The 20,179-nt window shown below is 40.9% G+C and overlaps 2 protein-coding genes across 2 annotated transcripts; one reads left to right on the top strand and one right to left on the bottom strand.

Annotated features, from left to right (window-relative positions):
* Positions 1–851: 851 nt before the first annotated feature.
* Positions 852–12,940, bottom strand: bco2l (beta-carotene 15, 15-dioxygenase 2, like). Its single transcript, XM_084946754.1, has 12 exons — positions 12,907–12,940; positions 10,941–11,148; positions 10,493–10,704; positions 9,986–10,101; positions 9,786–9,888; positions 7,499–7,639; positions 4,543–4,703; positions 3,938–4,108; positions 3,304–3,441; positions 2,427–2,609; positions 2,126–2,236; positions 852–1,348 (listed from the first exon to the last, which is right to left on the bottom strand). Exons 1-12 carry the CDS (start codon positions 12,938–12,940, stop codon positions 1,232–1,234), a joined length of 1,695 nt encoding a protein of 564 aa, XP_084802880.1. The 3' UTR covers positions 852–1,231.
* A 3,818-nt stretch (positions 12,941–16,758) lies between these two features.
* Positions 16,759–19,728, top strand: ela3l (elastase 3 like). The gene is made up of 8 exons (XM_084946463.1): positions 16,759–16,885; positions 17,084–17,172; positions 17,393–17,490; positions 17,685–17,813; positions 18,317–18,453; positions 18,834–18,979; positions 19,288–19,440; positions 19,552–19,728. The coding sequence occupies exons 1-8, from the start codon at positions 16,846–16,848 to the stop codon at positions 19,567–19,569; spliced, it is 810 nt and encodes a 269-aa protein (XP_084802589.1). The 5' UTR covers positions 16,759–16,845; the 3' UTR covers positions 19,570–19,728.
* Positions 19,729–20,179: the final 451 nt, after the last annotated feature.

The following is a 20,179-nucleotide window of genomic DNA, read 5'->3' as shown; positions in this document are numbered from 1 at the left end:
CTAATTAATGTGTATCTTGGGAGACATGTACAGCATGCTTATTAAAAGACACAGCTGCAGCTGAGCAGAGGAACATGACAAAAATGTAAGTGATTTCAATTCCCTGTGTTAAATTATTTCAAACAGCAAACTATAGCTTTATCCCATCCTATCTTATTCCACTTGGTGAAATAAGAGACACTGAAGATGAAACCTCTGCTTGTGTACCATACAGCCATAAATTATTTAAGGTTGGGACCTGCTGTTGCAAATTACCTTTGCAAAACTCTTGACTAAAAGTCGATTTTAGTCAAAGGGAAAATTTGTATAGTTCATAATATAGTTGAAACGCCACAGCTTCCAGCTGCAGAGCCTAAATTCAGTTCAAATCAGCCCATTCAAATTAATGTAAGAGGGAAAATTGCCAATGAAATAAGTATCATTAAAGTCAATTGTGGCGAGACAAGTGCCGCTATAGTAGGCCACTTCACACAGTGGGTAGAGTCTGTGTATTGCACTGTTCTGTTCGGCTCGTGGCTTAATAGAATGAAATAACAAGCCACTCTATGCAAAGTCCTAAATGTTAGTGTTTATGCGTATGACAACTTTGTTTGGGGTTTTGTTTTGGATGGACAACACCAAATTTCTGATGTGACCTCCGCTAGACTCTCTGGAGGCTATCGACCAGTTAGTTCCATTTGTTTTCCAGGCATTTCAGACGTTGTCCATTTCTATCACATTACTTTGACAGAAATTGAATTTCCTCTGATGCATTTTTATGTATCCTAAGTGCTGTTCTGTTCTCCCTGGGAGTATAGCGTTTCCAGTGGTATGATGATGCAAAAACACTTTAACCGAAAAAAAAGGGAAACATATTTTATTTGAATGTATGCACTGAAAGGAAAGCACAATTTGAAATTCTTACAAGAGATCACGAGGACACATAGAGGACAAACTATATCAGTGTTCCGATGCCATGCTGGGCTCTCTGTCTTGTTAGCCTCCTAAAGATTGCCATCTTTCTAACAGTAATGGCAGCACACGGTGGGGACATGCACCTATTCCCATCAAGGAGGCACAAACAAATGGCATGAGTGTGCAGTTTTTCCAAGCTCTTATTTCTTTCTGTCTTTTACAGTTCAGGAGTTTTACAGGGAACGACATCGACAGAGATTTTCTATTTTGTGGATAAAGTGGCTGGTTGCTGGTTCAATTTCAGCAATTTACCACAGAGTTGTAGAGAGTGGCAAATCTAGCCCATCTCGTTAAACACACCATGGGTCCCATATGGGATATTGACAGGGACCTCCGCTCTGCCCAGCTCAGAGAAGGTCTTGGCATCCAGAACAAGCAGGAAAGTACTTTTCTCCTGGAAACAGATACAGAGGAGGAAGATTATGTTATTGGAAGGGGAAAAAAAAGGTCACAGATCTCCCTTCTTGCTATAATGATACCAAGAGCACCAAAGCATTTGTCTTCTCCCATGCATAGTAAAAATATATGTCTGCTCAGGTTGCAATAAGAGTATAACAAAGTTTGTTTGTTATTATGTATATTTTTTCCTCTATAAATTTCATTGTATACACCCAATTTCTGTTTATATTCTTCATTAGTTTTTTATATGTGTGTGTTTTCTTTTCAAATTCAGTTTAGATCCAGTTAGTTTCCACAATGGGTTTTTCAATTTAGCTTTTATTGTTTAAAAGTGTTTAGTGTAGTATTGCCACAGGCAAGATTAAAGAAACTCAGAGTAAGCATTACAATATAAGAAACACTCTGTGAAGGTAAATGACTCACAGTCATATAGACGTCACCGTGTGGACTCAGGTAGCACATTTTGGTATTATTTTGACTACTTTTGGCCCTTCTGGATAAGTTTATGGCACAGTCAAATGTTGTATGGGCCACGCGTTTCTTAAAATATTGTAAAGCACATGGCATCTAGCCCCACACTCACCCTGGTTGGATCAGTCAGGCTAGCCTAGAAGAAAATACAAATGGCCATATCCGGGCCACATACATTTTCACAGTTGTCTGCTCATTTTTATTGTGTTGACAAACTAATTTTAGCCTTTTTTGTCTGTAACAGTGACGCACAAATACCATAAAAGGTGAATATCTCTCTCAGATAAATGGTTTCAATTACTTCTCTGGGCGTGATGATGACAGACAAGACAACTCCATCATCTTCCTCAGTAGCTTTAGGCGAAGCAACAAAGACAGGCTCAGACGGGTACAAGCCGGGATAACGCCACGCCTAGACAGGGGAAGATCACATAAACATACCCCTTACTCTCAACTTTTTCATGTTAGAAAACCAACTCACACAACCTACTGCTGCCCTCGCTATGATAAAGAAACAGAAGTAGAAATAGCTTTGATGTGGTAATACCTGGCTCAGTTAACAATGAGGTTTCTCTAAGTGTACCCTTTGACTGATAGAAAACCTTAAGCTCCTTGGTGTGGACGTCCATCTTGAGCAGGGAGTCACTGAAAACGTGTCCAAAGCCACAGGAGTAGAAGTAGCAGTAAGGCCTGCCATTGAACTGGTGATAATTGATCTGAGGGAACTCAAGGCCACCGAACTGCAGCAGCTCATCATTGTGAAGCTCCTCGTGGGTCATGTAAACCTGCAGGATGAGGGTTTTGCTCAAATCAGTGAAAGACTTTAGCCAAAAATTGAGACATAGTGACAGACATGATTTCCTTGGTCCTGCAAATCAGTACAGCATTGTTCTCTCTGACAGGGAAATTAATGGATTCCCGCAAAAGGGCCAGAGCATCCATTAGTTAACAATAAATGAATTTCTCTTCATTTTACTTTAGAAATAAATGTAACGTCACGTGCAACGAGCAAGCAATATTTTTCTCAGTTTTCTTTTATCTTTTTTTTTCTGTGACTCTGGTCGCATGAGCACTTTAACAGATGTTTTTCAGTTGCTGCATGCACTCTCGCAACAACAACGGAGGACAGTGTCATACAGGTAGTCATGACAACTAAAAGATCACATTTTTCTTTCAGCTTTATTCTGCTGTAAGAAAGCGTTGGAGAGCGAGTATGCGTGAGGATACATAAGCCGTTAAACTCTAATTATTCACCTGAATAGTGGACACATCATTTTTATCTGCTGTAACTCATGAAATTACTCTCTTGCAGAAAGTAACTTTCATCACGCTGGATAATTGATGAGAATGTGTGGGAGTAAATTGGTTGTATTCATCATGATTATAGGCCTCCGTCTTCACCTGTTCCCAGTACAACCAGTAATGTACTGTTAAAAATATTACTACTAAAGGCAGGAAATGCATGCTATTGGCTCCTACCTCTCCAGGTTTTGTCATCCTCGCCGTGGCTTTGCAGTTATGCAAAGTGATAAGATTTTCATCTGCAGGAGTTTGTTCATCCACGGTCAGAGGCAGGACATATCTTCTTGGAAGGTTTCTGCACAATGAGTTATAAAACTGCCAAAAGAAATCAGAGGGATATGAAAAAAAAAAACCCAAGTATCTGTGTTTGAATAAAAGGTGCGACACAACCTCAGGAACAATCACAGCCAAACAGATACAAAGTACTGTCACAAAACCATGTTCCTATGTTTTGATGAAAGTAATACACTCCACCACATTTGAAATCACAGATATTTCCAAAGTCTATTTCTTTGGAAACTGACAAATAAGAAGAAGAGGAAGAAAAAAAAAAAGAAGAAAACATCAGAGGCAATTGAACAGTCTATGCCCAAGAAACAGACAAATCCTCCACAAATCCTCGCTGATTCATATTTTAGGTTTCAGGGTGGATGAGGGTAATGTTATGAATGCAAAACAAAGTACTAGCTGAACAATGATGGATACAAAAACACCATTATGTGGAAGTCACTCATGTTGTTGTTTTGGTAAAAGCCAGCATTTCAATCTGAGCTGTTCACTGATAACAAACTAACAAACTCAAGGCATTTACCTCGTCTAGTTCCTCTCCTGAATTTCTTCGGAGGTTCTCCAGCGTGAACTCCCCAATGAGCTCGCCATCGTCCCCACAGCACATGTCCATAACCAAGAACCCACTGTCCTCAAAAGCGTTGATTTGATGGAGCGTAAACATGGGTCCTGTATAGTACTTCACTTCACTCTTCTGTCAGACCAGAAACATCAACCAGTGAGGACTCAGATTCGTACAATATCAAGAAAACAAGACAAAGTTAAAAAAAAATAAAAGACAAACGAGGTGATGTGATGTTTTTTCACAATTGAAGACAAGCTCCCTGCTTGGCACGAATGTTATTGAGTTGCACCTTATCATTTTGAAAGTTTGTTATTATATGCTTAATGGGTATGCTGTGTAATGAGATGAAAAAATTGAGAGCAACAACACACGAGGAAAGGCTACACCATCAGAGTGTAGTTTCATCAAAATAAATATGAAAAAAATGTAATAGTGCATGAAGAGATCAGCTTACAGCTTTCCTTTTTTTTCCTGTTCCGACTCCTCGGCAGCTGGTTGTGATTGTGTGTTTCCTGTTTTGCCCTAGATTGTATACGGTAAATATGTGTTATAATATATGTCACCTTTCCGGTGTGTCTGTTGACCAGATGGAAGATTGTTGCATGCTGAGGCTCCCAGGTCATGACTTTGCTAAAGCTCTTCCCCTGTATTTTGTACAGCATGAACTTCAGCAGGTCTATCTTGATTGGCTGCTCGACAAACACAATATAGTTCTCCGACATGACTAGAGAGGGAGGCACACACAGTAAGAAGTGGCTGCATTAAAAGACACATAAATGATTTAGCTTGGTGTCGTGTGCATGGTTTAACAATGAATTCTACTGTTTGTTGCAGGTGTAGTGTAACTAATCAGTGCTGTTTTGGGGAAACTAAGACTAAAACTCTCACGTTATTTCATCAGTTATTTACAGACTGGTGACAAATTACAGGAAAAACTAGCAAAAATCATATTGGTAACTTGAATGCTCCTTGGCATGGGTTCTACCACTGCTGTGGTGCTCTACTGGAGTGACAGGATACAATTCTTTTAAAAGCACCACCACCACAACCATTTTGTCAAAAATCACTGACAAAATAGCATTCACATAATTTTAATATGTTCCTTGAAGAGACTATTGTCATATAGATGGAAGTGTTTATTCACAGAATAAAGGTAAAGAGCCCTAAAAACAACTTGTTTTAGATTTGAAGCTACCTTTCTGTGAAGAGAAAATTATTAGAAAGGCAAATGAAGTCACACTCAGATATCTAATTTTTTACATGCACATGGGCGGTCACGGTCCGATCTGCTCTGCTTTCAAAGTGCGCACAACAGATGTGACAGAAAAACCGCGCAGGGCTCTCAGCGCATTCTTTATTTATACTCCAAGTGAGCTTTCAGGTTCAGTATACAAAAACATTTCCATAATAGAAGAAAAACTGTTCGCTTATCTGCTGAAACAGGAGGCAGCTTGGTATGTATAGAAACTTAAACATTTCCTTAAAAGGAGAGTGAGAGAGGGGGGACATAAAGCTACAACTAAACAATAATCACAAAACTAAAAAATCTCTTATCACTTTCACTCTAAGAAGACAAGTGGACCCACACCATGCCGGGAAACACCCCCACGGTATAACAGAGCCACCAGATTTCTACCAATAGGTGTTAAAGGGTCCTGTTTTCCCTTTAGTTTATCAACCATCAGTATGTACCTGCATGTAACCGAAACATTACGTTCAAGTCTAGCACCAAGACATTTGCTTTTGCACATAAACACTAAACATAAGCATCCAGCAACTCTACCAAGAGATGTGGCGCGCAACCTGGATTGCTGAACAATGTTCCCACACTTGTGGGACTTCTTGGTGTCTGAAAGTCTGCCAGCACATGGGTGGGCTGCCAGTAATATAGACATAGATATAATCAGGGAACTGAAGCAATGTACAAGCCAAGTGGGGCAAGACTGGGTTAGAGCAACCAAAGAATGAGGCTTTCATTAGCTAGTGTCAGCTTAAGTTTAATTATCAGTAGCTTATTTATAAACTGTTTGCTTCAGCTGATTGTTAACATCTAATCATGGTCTGTGTAGTCATATTAACCCAACTCGTTTTCACACAGTCATTAGCCTGCTAAACCTTCCTCCACAACAATAACCTTCATATTGCATGCAAAGCTTTTTATGATATTGACGTTACTCACACCCAGTGTTTGTTTATAAGAGGAATTTGTTCTCCCCGCAGATCCTACCCCTCATCACAATTTTCACCAAATATGGTTTTCCATAAATGGTCAACAGTATTCTTATAGATCTTTTACAGATATCTACACTCACAGCCCCATAGTTAGGTTGGCCTGTTCAACTGCTTGTTAACTCATCTGCCAATCATAAGGCAGCAAAACATTCAATAGTTCAAATCAGAATTAGGAAGAAAGGTGATTTAAGTGACTTTGAATGTGACATGGTCATTGACGGGCTGGCCTGTTTTTATCAGAAACTTCTCATCTTCTGGGTCTTTCCCACACAAGCATCCAAATAGTGGCGATTTTCTGGGGAAAATGTCAGAGGTCAGTGGAGAATGACCAGACTGCTTCCAACTCATAAGAAAGCACCAGTAACTAAGATAACCACTTATAAGCTAAGCTTCTGTCAGCTAAGAACAGCATGATGAGGCTACAATTTGCACAGGGTTACCGAAATTGGACAAAAGTCTCAATTTCTGCTGCAACATTTGGACCGTAGGGTCAGAGTTGAGCGCAACAGCATGACAGCATAGGTCCAGCTTGTCCGCATGAATGATTCAGGCTGATGTCAGTGCTGTGGAATAGTTTCATCACACATGTTGGGGCCCTTAGTACCAACTGAGCATCGCATGGGACACACGACACAGGAGGTCTAGTTTTCCACTCCAACTTTATTCACCTCCAGACATCAACTCAGCATATCGCGTCCAAACACAACAGAATCCCACCTCCAGGCTTGGGTCTGAGTGGAGCCTTCTAGTGGGTCACCACACCAGCACCTTGTTGAATCTATGCAATGAAGAATTCAGACAGTTCTGGTGGCAAAGAGGGTCCAGCCTGGCGCTAGTTAGTTGTAAGTAAGACACCGGTGAGTGTGTAGACAAGCAGAAGCTGAATAACATTTGGACAACAAACAATGAAACATTAACATGCAAATTATAGCTGTCTTGTTAGCAGTCCTGTCAGATTTAAGCCGTGGAAAGAACTACAGTAAATACTTCGCTGAAAAAAGTGTGAAACTTGGAGGTAGAATTAAAAAGAGGAGAGATACAGAGAGCTGAAAGGAAAGACAAAGGAACTGTGAATGACAAAAAGGAGGGCGAGACTGGAATTAAAATCAGTGATTAATAAGAGTATTAAAAAGTTTCACTGAAGTAGATTCACCCAGCCAGTGCTGGAAAAAAAGCAAAAACTCTCCCAGAATTCATTAATTTCACTTCAGTTTACATCCAGCATGCAGACAACTTGAAAAAGCGAGGAGTGGGGGACTCTTTATTATGCTGTAGTGTGTTTCTCACCAAAGCTGTGGAAATAGGAAGGCTTCCTGGGATCAGCTGCAGGGATGGAGCAGATCACTTTGGCTCCACTCAGGTCGGCTGAGTCCTCCATTGCTGCCTTCTCCTCAGGAGGAGGCACACGGATGATGTTGTAGAAAAATCCTAAAGAATGTCCAAAATCACCTTGTGTTATTAGGCTGACTTTATTTCAAAGCGTAAACCCATAGAGACAAACCTGAGGACAGAACTTTAAAGATCTTGAGGTTTATCTTTAGCCGGCATACAGACAATTTACAAGCAAGGACCACCCCAAACACCAGCCCTATTTCATCTATCATCTTCATCATCAAAAACCAGCAACAAAAAATATTGATAGTAAAGATGACAAATGAACTGGAGTCATCAAGCCTGAAGTCCTCTTTGAGGATCAGTGGCAGTTCATGGCATAGAGTGCAAGAGTATAACTGGCAGGCTTCGGAAGACCAGCGACCCTTGATTAAGTGATCTGGAAGGGGAAGCAGATGTGGTTGTTCCAATCAGCAAAGAAATACCAAAATACTAATTCCAGCGAAAGTGATGACTTGACAAAAATGGACATATTGGGCAGGCTGAACTGTGGGTCAGTACGAAGCCTGAAAGGTGAAGCGCGCTGAGATTTAGAAAACTGGAGAGACTTCTGAGCAATTAGTGCAGTAACTTTAACAAACCACTGCCTTTACTTAATATTATGACAGTGTAACTCTCCTTAACTGAGAAAGTAAGCACAGTGGTGAAGGTCTGTTGCACAGAGACGGTGGCCTGGATCGAATGGATTGACGTGCATGTGTCAGGTGGTTGTGCGGATATTCTGAACTGAGTGTGATGAAGATGAAGAGGACATCAAAAGTTAATTGGAGACAGTGAGCGCTTGAAAGAGGCTTTTGACGCTGAGGTAACGATGCAGATAATGATGATGCAGCTCAGATAAACTTTACAGTACTCATTTTAACTAACAAGAGCAGACCGGCATGGAAAAAGAAGAAACATGTCGAAAACTGGAAAAAGCAGGCTGAAAATGGAAATGAGAAGATGTTCATGTTCTGAATGTAGCGTGGTTAGACAAAGCATAAAGGTGGGAGCTGCTTTGACCTGTCATCATTATATTAAATACAGTTGTCAGAATGAGTGAGAATAATAATAATGATAATGGATTGGATTTATATAGCGCTTTTCAAGGCACCCGAAGCGCTTTACAACACTACTATTCATTCACTCTCGCATTCACACACTGGCAAGCTACGGTTGTAGCCACAGCTGCCCTGGGGCAGACTGACAGAAGCGAGGCTGCCATATCGCGCCATTGGCCCCTCTGGCCAACACCAGTAGGCAGTAGGGTAAAGTGTCTTGCCCAAGGACACAACGACCAGGACAGAGAGCCCGGAGATCAAACCAGCAACCTTCCGATTACAGATGCGCTTCCCAACCCCCTGAGCCACGGTCGCCCCACAAAGATTTCTTTCCACCCATGCCCTCATAGAAGGACTGCATTACTATTGAGTAGATTGCATAAAGTCAAGCTGAGGCTGATTTTGACTGAAGGTAAAAGGCTGTTTAGCATAGAACCACCTTCTGCCATAACACCCAGCAAAACCACACAGCAGCTTCTGTGTGGAGTCGAATGTTGCTGTTTGTGGGACAGTTGATCCCAAAAAGAAAATGCTATTTAATGCTGACATGGGGGGATTGCCAGAGTCACACAAGCTTTCAAGGTTGATTGTAACAAGAAGCAAGGGTGGGGGATGATGCAAGTGAAAGCAAGTGAAAAATGAATGAGAGGCCCCGAGGAACTATGCACGTGTTGAAATCAAAGTGACTCCCTAAAGGGCAGCGGTTGATGTTTGCTGCAGGAAGGGGTAAGAGGAAAATCTTTGGAGGGGGCGACTGAAGCGATTGAGTACTTTGATGGCAGGAACCCTGAAACCAGATGGTGCAAAGTATTGCTTTGGAGAACTCAGAAGATGAAAGTTGGAGAGAAAATGGACCAGATATGGCATTTTATGGTTGTCAATAGGGCTTTACAAGGCTTTGTAAAGTTGTCACCAGAGATTATCCTATTAATACCTGGTATATAACACCCACAGGGAGTTTACAAACAGGAGATTATTGTGGGACCACTGTTGGAAGGAAATAAACGTGTGCGTGTGTGTGGCAAGTAGGAGGATATAGATGCATTACAGGAATGTGGCTTTTGGGGTGTGAACATCATATAAATTCCAATCATAGCTCAACATAGTAAACTACTGAGAAGGAAAGAGCAAAGACAGGTTACCACTTCTGCTGTATGAGTTGCCCATGTTGTACGTGGAACCATCGCGGTCGTAGTGTGGATGGGCTGAAGCTGAGTTGACAGCGATATACTGACTCCAGTCCACCTTATAAATAAAATAACATACACACCATTCTGGTCATTGACCTCGCTATAGAAAAGCTGGAAGATGCAGTCAAAAGACACATTTCTCACTGACTCACTTTCTCTTTTGTCTCCAGGCTTTGTGGATTTACTCTCCTCATGTACTTGGTTTCTGTACTCACGTAATAGTCCCCCTTGTACTTGACAAAGTTCACATTGGCATTATCTGTTGGCTCTGGGAGACAAAACATATCAAATGCAGCTCTTTGGCAGAGCACTTTATGCCATCCTTTTGATCCCCATTCCCTTACAGCATACACACGACAAGATCCAAACTCGCAAATATTGACTTGTGTTCTTTTTACCTCAATAAAAAACACAATGTAACGTCCCAGCTTTCATTTGTCTGCAAAAGCCTTTTGCTGTGGAGTCAAGAACCTGGGCGCTGAAGAAAGAATATCCATATATACCTTTCTTCTCACGTATTTTTTTGTTTGATTTTTACTTTGTGCTGGTAACCTGATATAGTAAATGGTGTAACACTGTATTTGGCAACGCTAGTGCTACAACACTGCAGAAGCAGAGTACACACGGGAAAATGCAATATGTAAAGAAGACGCACGTACTCGGAGTCTGAAAGCGTGACAAGAAGCGTGCAAAGATGTTCTTGCAGGGATCAGGCATGGCTAATGTCCCAAACTCTGAAACCACGATGCGGTTCTTCTCTGAGTTTTCGACAAATGAGTCACTCCTAAGAAAGCGGCTGCTGTAAGTGACATTGCCCTCACGGATGTGGAACCTGTGCATCATGGCCATGCCATCAAACCAGTGGGTGTATCTGAGAGCGAAAAAGAGAATTAATTTCCCGGCAGGATATTCATGTAAGACAAAGTAGAGGGAATGTTGTGAGAATTATGAGACAGAAGAGAGTGGAAAAAAAGGATTATTTGAGGAATCGGTGTCGTATTCAACAAACACTGAGGGAAAACTATCTTTTCTATCTACAGTACAGGGATGTGTTTACAATCTACCATGATAATACATGGGTTTTTTTTCATAGTGTTCCTCAAATACCTGTCTGTTCCAAATTCAAATTTCCCAGGACCATTTCTCAGAAAGCTCCCATTGATCCAAGGTGGAATTGTTCCCTTTATGGTTGTAGGGATGGGGTCGGGGGTTTCCTCTGCAGAACGGACCAGAGGCGCCAAGCACTCGAGTCCACTGGCCTGTGGACATCTCTGCCTACTGGATAGTGAGGGAGGAGAGAAGAAGCACTGAAAGGCTGGTAAAGCACATTATAGTATACACTGTGTTCTATATTACTGGTCGTATGCACATAGGGGTTCACTGGTGGGTAACATGTTGCTGCAGACTTGCATTTCTTAAACGACTCTGAAGGAGAAAGTGAGGTTAGATCCTTTCCGTAAACCATGTGATGACATTAACTGGGGGCCTTGGATGTGACTAATTAGCAAACCTTTATTTATTGTGAGATAATTGTGTAAACAACTCCATCTTGCATGTCCTTTGTTGGCTCTTCCGGTGTTTGGTTATCCTCAATTCAAACATTTAAACTCTGCATGTGAAGGGAAGTGGTTTTGTGAAACATTCATTATCTCTGATAGGAGACGGTTTGTGCTTTAACAGCTCCTGCTAGTATGAAAACACGGCTCTCTGGGGTCATGCACTACAAATGACACCTGCACTGCCTGTCTTATCTGTTATTCAATAACCCATTCCTGTTCGCTACCTCATATCTCTCCTCATAATGGGAACTGTAAAATATATATGAGAGTGACGTGATTAGCAAAAGCAAAACACTCAGGGTTCAGCGCGGGGCGCCATGCTGAGCTTAGCGTACAATATCGCAGTTTTCCTGACCACGTTATTGCGACAAATCAGCAGAGCGAGAATTTCGCTCATTGCTGTCACACGAATACAACAGGCAATAAAAATGGGAATGTGTGATGGGAGATATAACCACAGTAGGCTTTAACAATCTCTTACTATGTTGATTTGGGTGGGTTTCGAATGTGATTACAACAGCATTGCAAATGACGCCTAAATGTGTGTCTGTCATTTTTAGGAGGCTATTTTCTGAGCTTCCTACTGCTACATTCAAAATTAAGTTTCTTGAAAACAAAACAGCAGCACTGGCAAGCCCAGAACTGTTGTTGATAATAGCTTCAGGTATTACTTTTTTCTTTTTATATATATTTAAATATATATTTCTTTTTCTTTCTTTTCTTTTTTTTTGGGGATAAGTGCAACAGTAGTTTATTTGCAACAGCTATTTCTTTAATGAATTGTTTCCCTTCTAGCACCAACAGTACAGTCAGGATACAAATGAATGACCTCGTTAGAATTTGCTGCTATAATCCTGCACATCTTTTTAATTTATGTTCTTTTCTCTTTTTTTTGTCACTGTGTAGGGGCCTGTCAGCCGCTCTTCGAGTTAACAGCTGAGAATGACTAAAAGCTGTTAATGAGACATTGTGCGTATTCTTTTACCAGCTCTGCTTCAGCAGTCCTTGGAGCAGGAACAATACAAAATGCCAGCACGTCTTTTTGTAACTTGCAGCTCTGATTTCGAAATGCAACATTATGACTAGCAGGCCTAACTGCATTAACTGAATGCACACCTATATTTTGTGTGGAACCGTATGGAAAGGCTTTTTTTTTTTAACATTTGATGCTATCAAACTGCCTCTCTTTTGTAAAAGGCGGAGGCAACAAAGTCTAATAGCGCCACATATCTCGACACATTTGTTTTTTTATTGTACTTGAGATTTTGATTTACTTCTGTTCTTAGTCACGGGTAACAAAAAGCAGCCTCTTGTAAGGGCTTCGAGGTTTTAGTGTTTATGTAGAAAACAGGCTGGAGTGAGCTCAATTCACCAGTTACTAAACGCAGAGCTATTACATATTTTATAATGCAATAAAATATATCAGGAAAAGAACGGGTTCAGTCCCATTTCATTCTTCTTACGCATATGTGCACATCTTCAGGCTACATTATCGGAAAGAGGTTTCTACTCACAGCTGCGTGTTTGGGGCTCTGCGGTCTTGGACATGGCTTGTTGGTCTGTGTTTGAGCAGAGAAAAACACAGGATTTATGCAGTGCAGGAGAAAAACCTTCAACCTTTGGACCCTTGTTAAATAACCGAATCCACGCACTAAACAATACAATACTAGCAGAATACAAGTCTAGTAAATCATTAACAAGTGGAGCAGGAAAAAAGCAAAACATGGTCATCTTCATAATAGTTTAGCCTTGATATCATAAGAGTAGCAAACAGACAAAAAACATTTTCACTATTTACCTACATACAATCAAATGAATGAAATGAAATGAAATGAAATGAGCTGCTCTGGGTGTGAAATCAGTCAAAAAGGATAAGCTCATGAACTGAAAAAGCCACGTAACGTTATGATCCTGTTTTTTATTAATACTGTAAATGTCTGTGCCACTGCCCATAGTGAGAGCATGTTTACTGCTTTCATCTGATCCTGTTCTGCTCTGCATAGCTTCACATAATGTGTGTTTTCCAATGCAGTCAAGGTCCCTGTGTATTTGTACTAAAATCAAATTATATAAAATGTCTGTAATTATTGTAAATGTTATTATACGTAGCAGTAGGTTACACTGCTTGTTATCTCTTTCATGTAGACTGATGAAACTAGAGATTGCAATACACTGGTGCCGACTGCAAAAGTATGTGTATAAACAAAGGTGATGAGGAATATTTTTAGTGTAATTCCAGTGGTAGCTGCATGTACGATGTTCCATTCTTGCTCTAAAAAGACTCAGTGGCCCAAAAAATAAATTACTCAGAATTAACGTGCAGATACGAGTGCAAAAGATGTTTTGGGAGATGTTTTATGCAGGAATATGCAGCATGTTTAAAATACCATGTTTGATAGAGGCTATGAGCAGTGAGTGTAAACTGTAATGACATAAACATACTGGACACAAATGCAAAATTAGGTGAAGAACATATGAACGCTGTAAACAGATCTTAATAGACGGCACCAATTCCCACTACTCCTCTTCATTCTAACACTGAAAATGCGAGAGCAGGCAAGTATGTGCAAGACCTGTAAGACCAGTTGGGTCATGATGTGCTCACGAGAATTAATGAAATTAGTATTCCCCGTCCTGGGAGTATTAAAGCACAGTTAGCAATGAATTTTAAACCCGCAGTAAACAAAGACACAGAAATAAAATAAACATGCAACAATCAACCCAAACGAGAAAGCAGGGAAGGGCTTCTGGTAACATCAGCAATAAAAGCAAATCAGCAGCAGACAGCCGACAGATTTACTTGAGCCCTCTGGCTCAAAGCACTCTGCCTATGGCAACTAAGGCAGCCACTGGAAAGTACAGCTGTGTATTTTTTTAAATGCAGAAAGCTAAACATTTGGGACATTAGTGGGTTCAGACTGGGCTGAACTATTGCTACAAACCAAAAGACACACTCATACAGGCATACCACATACCAGTGACAGAGGTATGCAAGAGAAAATTAGTTCAAAAACCACACAGCTGGCTGCAGCCAAAAGCACACAATAATATTTATACATTACTGAAAAATGTCTCTTGTTTGTGCCACTTGACAACGGCAATGGCCAGTGCAGTGTTTACTGCCCCAGTGTGACACAAACCAACCATAAACCTCGCACTCGGTGTCATTCGGAGTTCAGCTGTACTTCTGATGGGGGGAAGCGGTCTGAACTGTATCTGTTACAAACCCCCAGGACTGGGGTGAGGAAAGGGGTGGGTGGGTGGGGTTCCAGTAAACGAGGTGTTGTGCTTTCCTCAGCCATAAAAGCAGTGAGCCTCGTCTCAGCACACGACAGGCTACCTTCTACTTCGTATAAACAGGCGTTAGTGGTAGGGAGTATATTTGGGTGATCAGAGGTTTTGGGCTAAATAAAAAGGCGGGTAAGAGTTCAGGTCAGGTCTATGTGTTTTCCTACAGAAACTACATTATTATTCATGCACATTTTTTAACAATCTCTTCCCCCCCCCCTGTTCTGTACAGCTGTATCACTTCAACATCCACCTCACTTCATTATCTTGCCACTATCAAATTAATGAATACAAGAGGTTTAATCAGAAAATGGAAGGGGAAAGGAGGCATCTGCTTTGGACACTGGCTTGTAATAAGTATAACAATGTTTTTTTTAATTAGAAGGGTGATTTTAATTAGATTTTCAAATAATTATATATATAAATACATATGATAGCTGTAGAGGAGTTCTCACACACACACACTAAGGTGCACTTACACTCGCGCCAACACACTCAGACATGCACGCAAACACAAGCACACATAAGCCGGGGATGTCTAAGCTTGTTTGCTGTAGTTGCCTTTCAAGTGTTTTTTATTTCTTCCCATGGAGAATTTGCTTCTCTTGTAAACTCTAAATGAGCAGCTGTAACCCAACTTTTAAGAAAAGTTGTTTCTGTAGGTTCAAGTGTTGTTACGAGTTGCACATGTTCATGGCAAAGGTGTTCTCAGTGGAGAACAAATATGTCTTACTATCACTGTCAGTCTCCAAGTCTTGTCTGACCTCTTTTTCAGAACCACTTCACAGAAGTTGATTTTCTGAATGACTCACATTACAAATGCATACATAATCAAGTACAGCATGATTTTCTGTTATTCTTCTTTCTTTCCTTTTTTTTTTTTTTTTTTAAATAAATGACTGTAGATCAGTTTGGTGTCTAAGCAGATAAATTGTCCCATCTAGTGGTGAACCAGGAAACTAAATGATTCACGAGCAAGAAGTCCAGTCTGCCATCTGAAGTAGTGTGACATTGATTTTGATTACAGCACAGTGTTTGCTTCAGGAAGTCTCAAATGTAAGACAGGACTCATGTAGCCTAAATAATTTCTGAATCTATTTCAGGTTCTCTTATCAGAAGCATATGAACGCCGACATCTTTTCTATTTTCTATTTCGATTCTATTTCTTGACACTTTTTTTTGCTGCAAACTGGCAGCAACCGCCAAACTTTTTATTGTGCCACATAACAGTACGTAAAACCTACCTAGACAGATTTAGTGTGTCTGCCCACTGAGTCACCCCAGACACTTTCATATCACAGAAGTTGTGTCTGTGTCCTCCAAGTCTCATAATTTATTCAGGTTCTATCCATTCATTCAAGTTATCGTAACGAGGTGGGTCGGTGTTTTCATCAGTACATTTAACTTCACAACAGCTGATATACAGCATAGCTACAGCAAGACTGTTCAAACCTGAAAGATGCTGAGCTGACATATATGCTCATACATATGGCCAATGTGTCTTGTGTTTCTGACGCTGCAGAATTTGCATTAGAGCTGTTTGTGGTGTAAGAAAAGACTGTAACGCAGCCATCAATATTTTCTGCATCAATGACAACATCTGTTTCTCATAACTTTGTTGTCCTTTACCTTACTCATGCTTCTTAACTTGATTTTTTTTTTTGCATGTGTGTGTGTGTGTGTGTTTCAATTCTGAGAAAACAAGCTAGTGCCAGATGTCGGCTTCCCATGGTGTTATGCAAGCATTTAATTCCAGCTTTCAGGGAAAAGGTTTTAATCACAGAAAGTGTAAAGGTGAATTTCAATGCAGAATCATAATGCTACAGAGGTGAATGTACCTTCAGTATTTACAAACTTAAACACACTTTCCTTTTATGAATGAGAAAACTCTTGGCACTCTTGTGCATACATGGTTTCTGTACATTGTACCTGTTGTAATCCTACAGGAAGGCCATGGGAAATGTTCCTGAAAACACACCTGTGTGATCCGTCAGCCACGCAGACAAACACTGACCCTCTTTGCCATTGGTCCATCTTCATCCCGGAGAGGTGCAGGCAAACCAATGGTAGTACGTGTTGCTGCATTCAGAGCAGACGTTGCCTATGGGGGAAAGTTTAAAAGAGAACGTGTGTCCTCTTGTCCCTCAGCAGAAGCATCAATCAACATGATCCCCATTGTGCTGGCCTCAGTGCTCATTGCTGGCGGTAAGAACATCTGGCATTTTCTAATTCTGTGTGTAATTGTTTCTGCCGTTTTGCAAGTAATGTAAGCGCGGATACGTGCCTGCTCATTACCACACAGGGAGTTCGCCCCCCTGCGGTCCTTTATCAAAAAGAAAAATGATGCAGTTTAAAAGTTTTTCCCGTGTCTCTAAAGCTCACTTCTATCCCCTCTTCGTCCAGCCCTTGGGTGTGGTACACCACCCATTACGCCCCTGACTTCCCGTGTGGTCAACGGAGTCGATGCCAGGCCTCACAGCTGGCCCTGGCAGGTAGGCTAATATGTACACATCTGTCTGTGTTTTTATACTTACCGGCAAACCTCATGGGTAGAGCATCTGGCTTATTTGTTGTCATACCCACTGGCTATTGGAAATCCTCTAATTAAAAGAGTGGCTTTTGAATTTAATCTGCAGACAATGCAGTCCATCTATTCATCAGCAACCTGCTGCTTATACTCCGTCCTTTTTGCTGTCCTTTCTTCACCTCCAGATCTCCCTGCAGTATGACAAGGACGGCGAGTGGAGGCACACTTGTGGGGGAACTCTGATTGCTGCCAACTGGGTCATGACTGCTGCTCACTGCATTAAGTATGAGCAGCAGAGGAATACAAAGACACAAAACACAAAAACACAACCACCAGTGGACAAATTTAATTCTGGTCCCCAACCCCACATTAAATCCTGTGGGAATTCAATTCAACCAATCAGCGCACTATTCAGCTATTTGCACAAACTCCTCTGTCTGGTAGACTCCAGCCTTGACATTCTGCTCTCTCCCACAGTACCGCGTTGTCCTACAGGGTGTATGTGGGCAAATACAACCTGGTGGAGGAAGAGGCTGGCTCCAAGGCTATCCTGCCTGAGAAGATTATTGTCCATGAGAAATGGAACCCTATCTTTGTGGCCTTCGGGTAACACAATCACCACCTCACAATACTGAGAGCAAAGACAGTCTCCTACATATAGTACATCATAATCTCTGTAAAAGTGTATCAATATAGCGTATGGGAACAGGGCTCGAATTACATTTACTTGCTTCAGTCTAAATCATATCCATGAAGAATGTCGACATTTTTATACATGTCAAAAATCTGCTGAGTAAATGAGAAAAAAAGACTGAACCATTTAAAAATACTATTATATTGGTTAATTTTCTTTAAAAAAACAAGATGACTTTTTCCTGCAATAGAGTTCAAAGATTGTAAAGATTGTAATTGAATACATTAATTATTCAGTATTTTTAGACATACAGTAATAGCAAACAGAAAGGACGCAGGAATACAAACTGTACTCTTTCCCATTATCTTATCTGCCTGTGTTTCGCTCTCTTTGCTTTTTGCTAGGGAGGATGATTTTAAATTGCCTGTCAGTACGAACCCCTCACACAGTCTCTCTCCCTCTGTCTCTCTTGCAGTAACGATATCGCCCTGATCAAACTGTCAGAGTCTGCGACTTTGAGCGACCAGGTGCAGTTGGCATGTATCCCCCCTGCTGGCACTGTCTTGTCCAACCTCTACCCCTGCTACATCACTGGATGGGGAAGACTGTACAGTAAGTCGCTGTTTAAAGAAGGCTGAGCTATGTTTATGTGTCTGTTGAGATATTTACTTTGTTTTTGGTTTTTTTCTTAGTTTGGTATCTACGGGATATTTTATTGTCCTTTAGAGCATTTAGTGCATCTGTGAGATGCATGGATTTATAACGAGCTGTGAGTAAGCATATCTGATTGGGGTAACCCAAGGAAACCTCCAAAGTTCAGATGAAAATCACATGCATGATATTTTTTGCTGGAAGTTTTAGGGAGGAGGATTATTCCTAAATTGAAAAATGTGGGTCAGACAGTGAATTTGACGCTTTAAGAAATGCTGTAAATCAGCTTTGACTGCAGGCCGGTGTATGTGAATGATGTAGGCTCTGCCTGTGTGTCTTAGCCGGAGGCCCCATAGCTGATAAGCTGCAGCAAGCTTTGATGCCTGTGGCAGACTATGCCACCTGCTCCCAATCTGACTGGTGGGGTATCGCTGTAAGGACCACCATGGTGTGTGCTGGCGGAGATGGAATTGTGGCTGGATGCAACGTAAGTTTGCACTGTGTGTGTTTGTGTACATGGGAAGAGCTGTTTTCTATCGTGTGTTGAAAACTCAAAGCAAATTTGAATGTAATGTGTTCAACTACAAATATACACAAGTAATCACATTTTTCAGAGATTCTATGTTCTAGCTGACAAGAACTGACTTTTTAAAAAAATAACATTTCAATCCTAACTAGTAAAACAACAGTCCTGATTGCAGTTATTTTCTGCCATACCATACAATAGTTTAATAAAATGCACAAAACATTAGATCTTCTCTATCTACTTCTATGTCTATTCCCTACTTTCTCCAGGGTGACTCCGGTGGCCCTCTGAACTGTCAGAACGCTGAAGGTGTCTGGGAGGTGCACGGTATTGCTAGCTTCGTGTCCGCCCTTGGCTGCAACTATCAGAAGAAACCCACTGTCTTCACCAGAGTCTCTGCCTTCAACGACTGGATTGACCAGGTAAAGGAGACATGCACGCACAGAACCACAGCTGCTTGTAAACGAACATCTCTTGTTCTAATTCTCTTTCCTCTTTTCCTATTTTAAGTAATGACTCATTCCTTCTTGCAGGTTATGATGAGCAACTAAGGAAGACTGCAATAAATACATTTTTAAAAAAAGACCTGGAGAGCTGCATGTATTTTGTGTGTTATTTTATTTCAATACCCATCACATTAAAGCACACTCAGGTCTGACAAACTCGAATCCAAATTTCATTTAAAAAAAAAAGAGAGAAAAATAAAAGAAAGAAAAAGAAAGAAACTGGGCATCTCTACAGCAAATTATTTTACCCTGTTCATAAAAGTTTGCCAGGCATGGAAACAATGTCACCCGTCGTCCAGCAGGTGTCCTCGTACACTCTTGATAGGTTAAATTGGTTCTGACAGCTTTCCAAAGCAGGATTCTGTGTATTGTTTATGCCTGGAACAAACGCAGCAAACACAAGATATTTCCCTCAAATAGCTCACTGTAGTCAAGCATGTGATTCATAAAAATAAATATGCAGTGATATTTTAAATAGCAACTTTCATATTGAGAGTAAGTGACTGATATTTGTTGTGAAGAAGAAGAAAAAAGAATCTATTAATCCTGCAAGAACCTGTCCTGGTTTGATACTCTATCCTGTATTTTAAGCACAGGGGACCGCAATACTCTGCTGGGAATTTCTTCATTAAAAACAGTGCTCTGAAAATGAAGA

Source organism: Perissodus microlepis, chromosome 12 (assembly GCF_051167445.1).
Source record: "Perissodus microlepis isolate ML-2025 ecotype Zambia chromosome 12, ASM5116744v1, whole genome shotgun sequence".
Lineage (NCBI taxonomy): Eukaryota > Metazoa > Chordata > Actinopteri > Cichliformes > Cichlidae > Perissodus > Perissodus microlepis.
The sequence above is the reverse complement of the archived record's forward strand: the minus strand, read 5'-3'. Positions and strand labels throughout refer to the sequence as shown.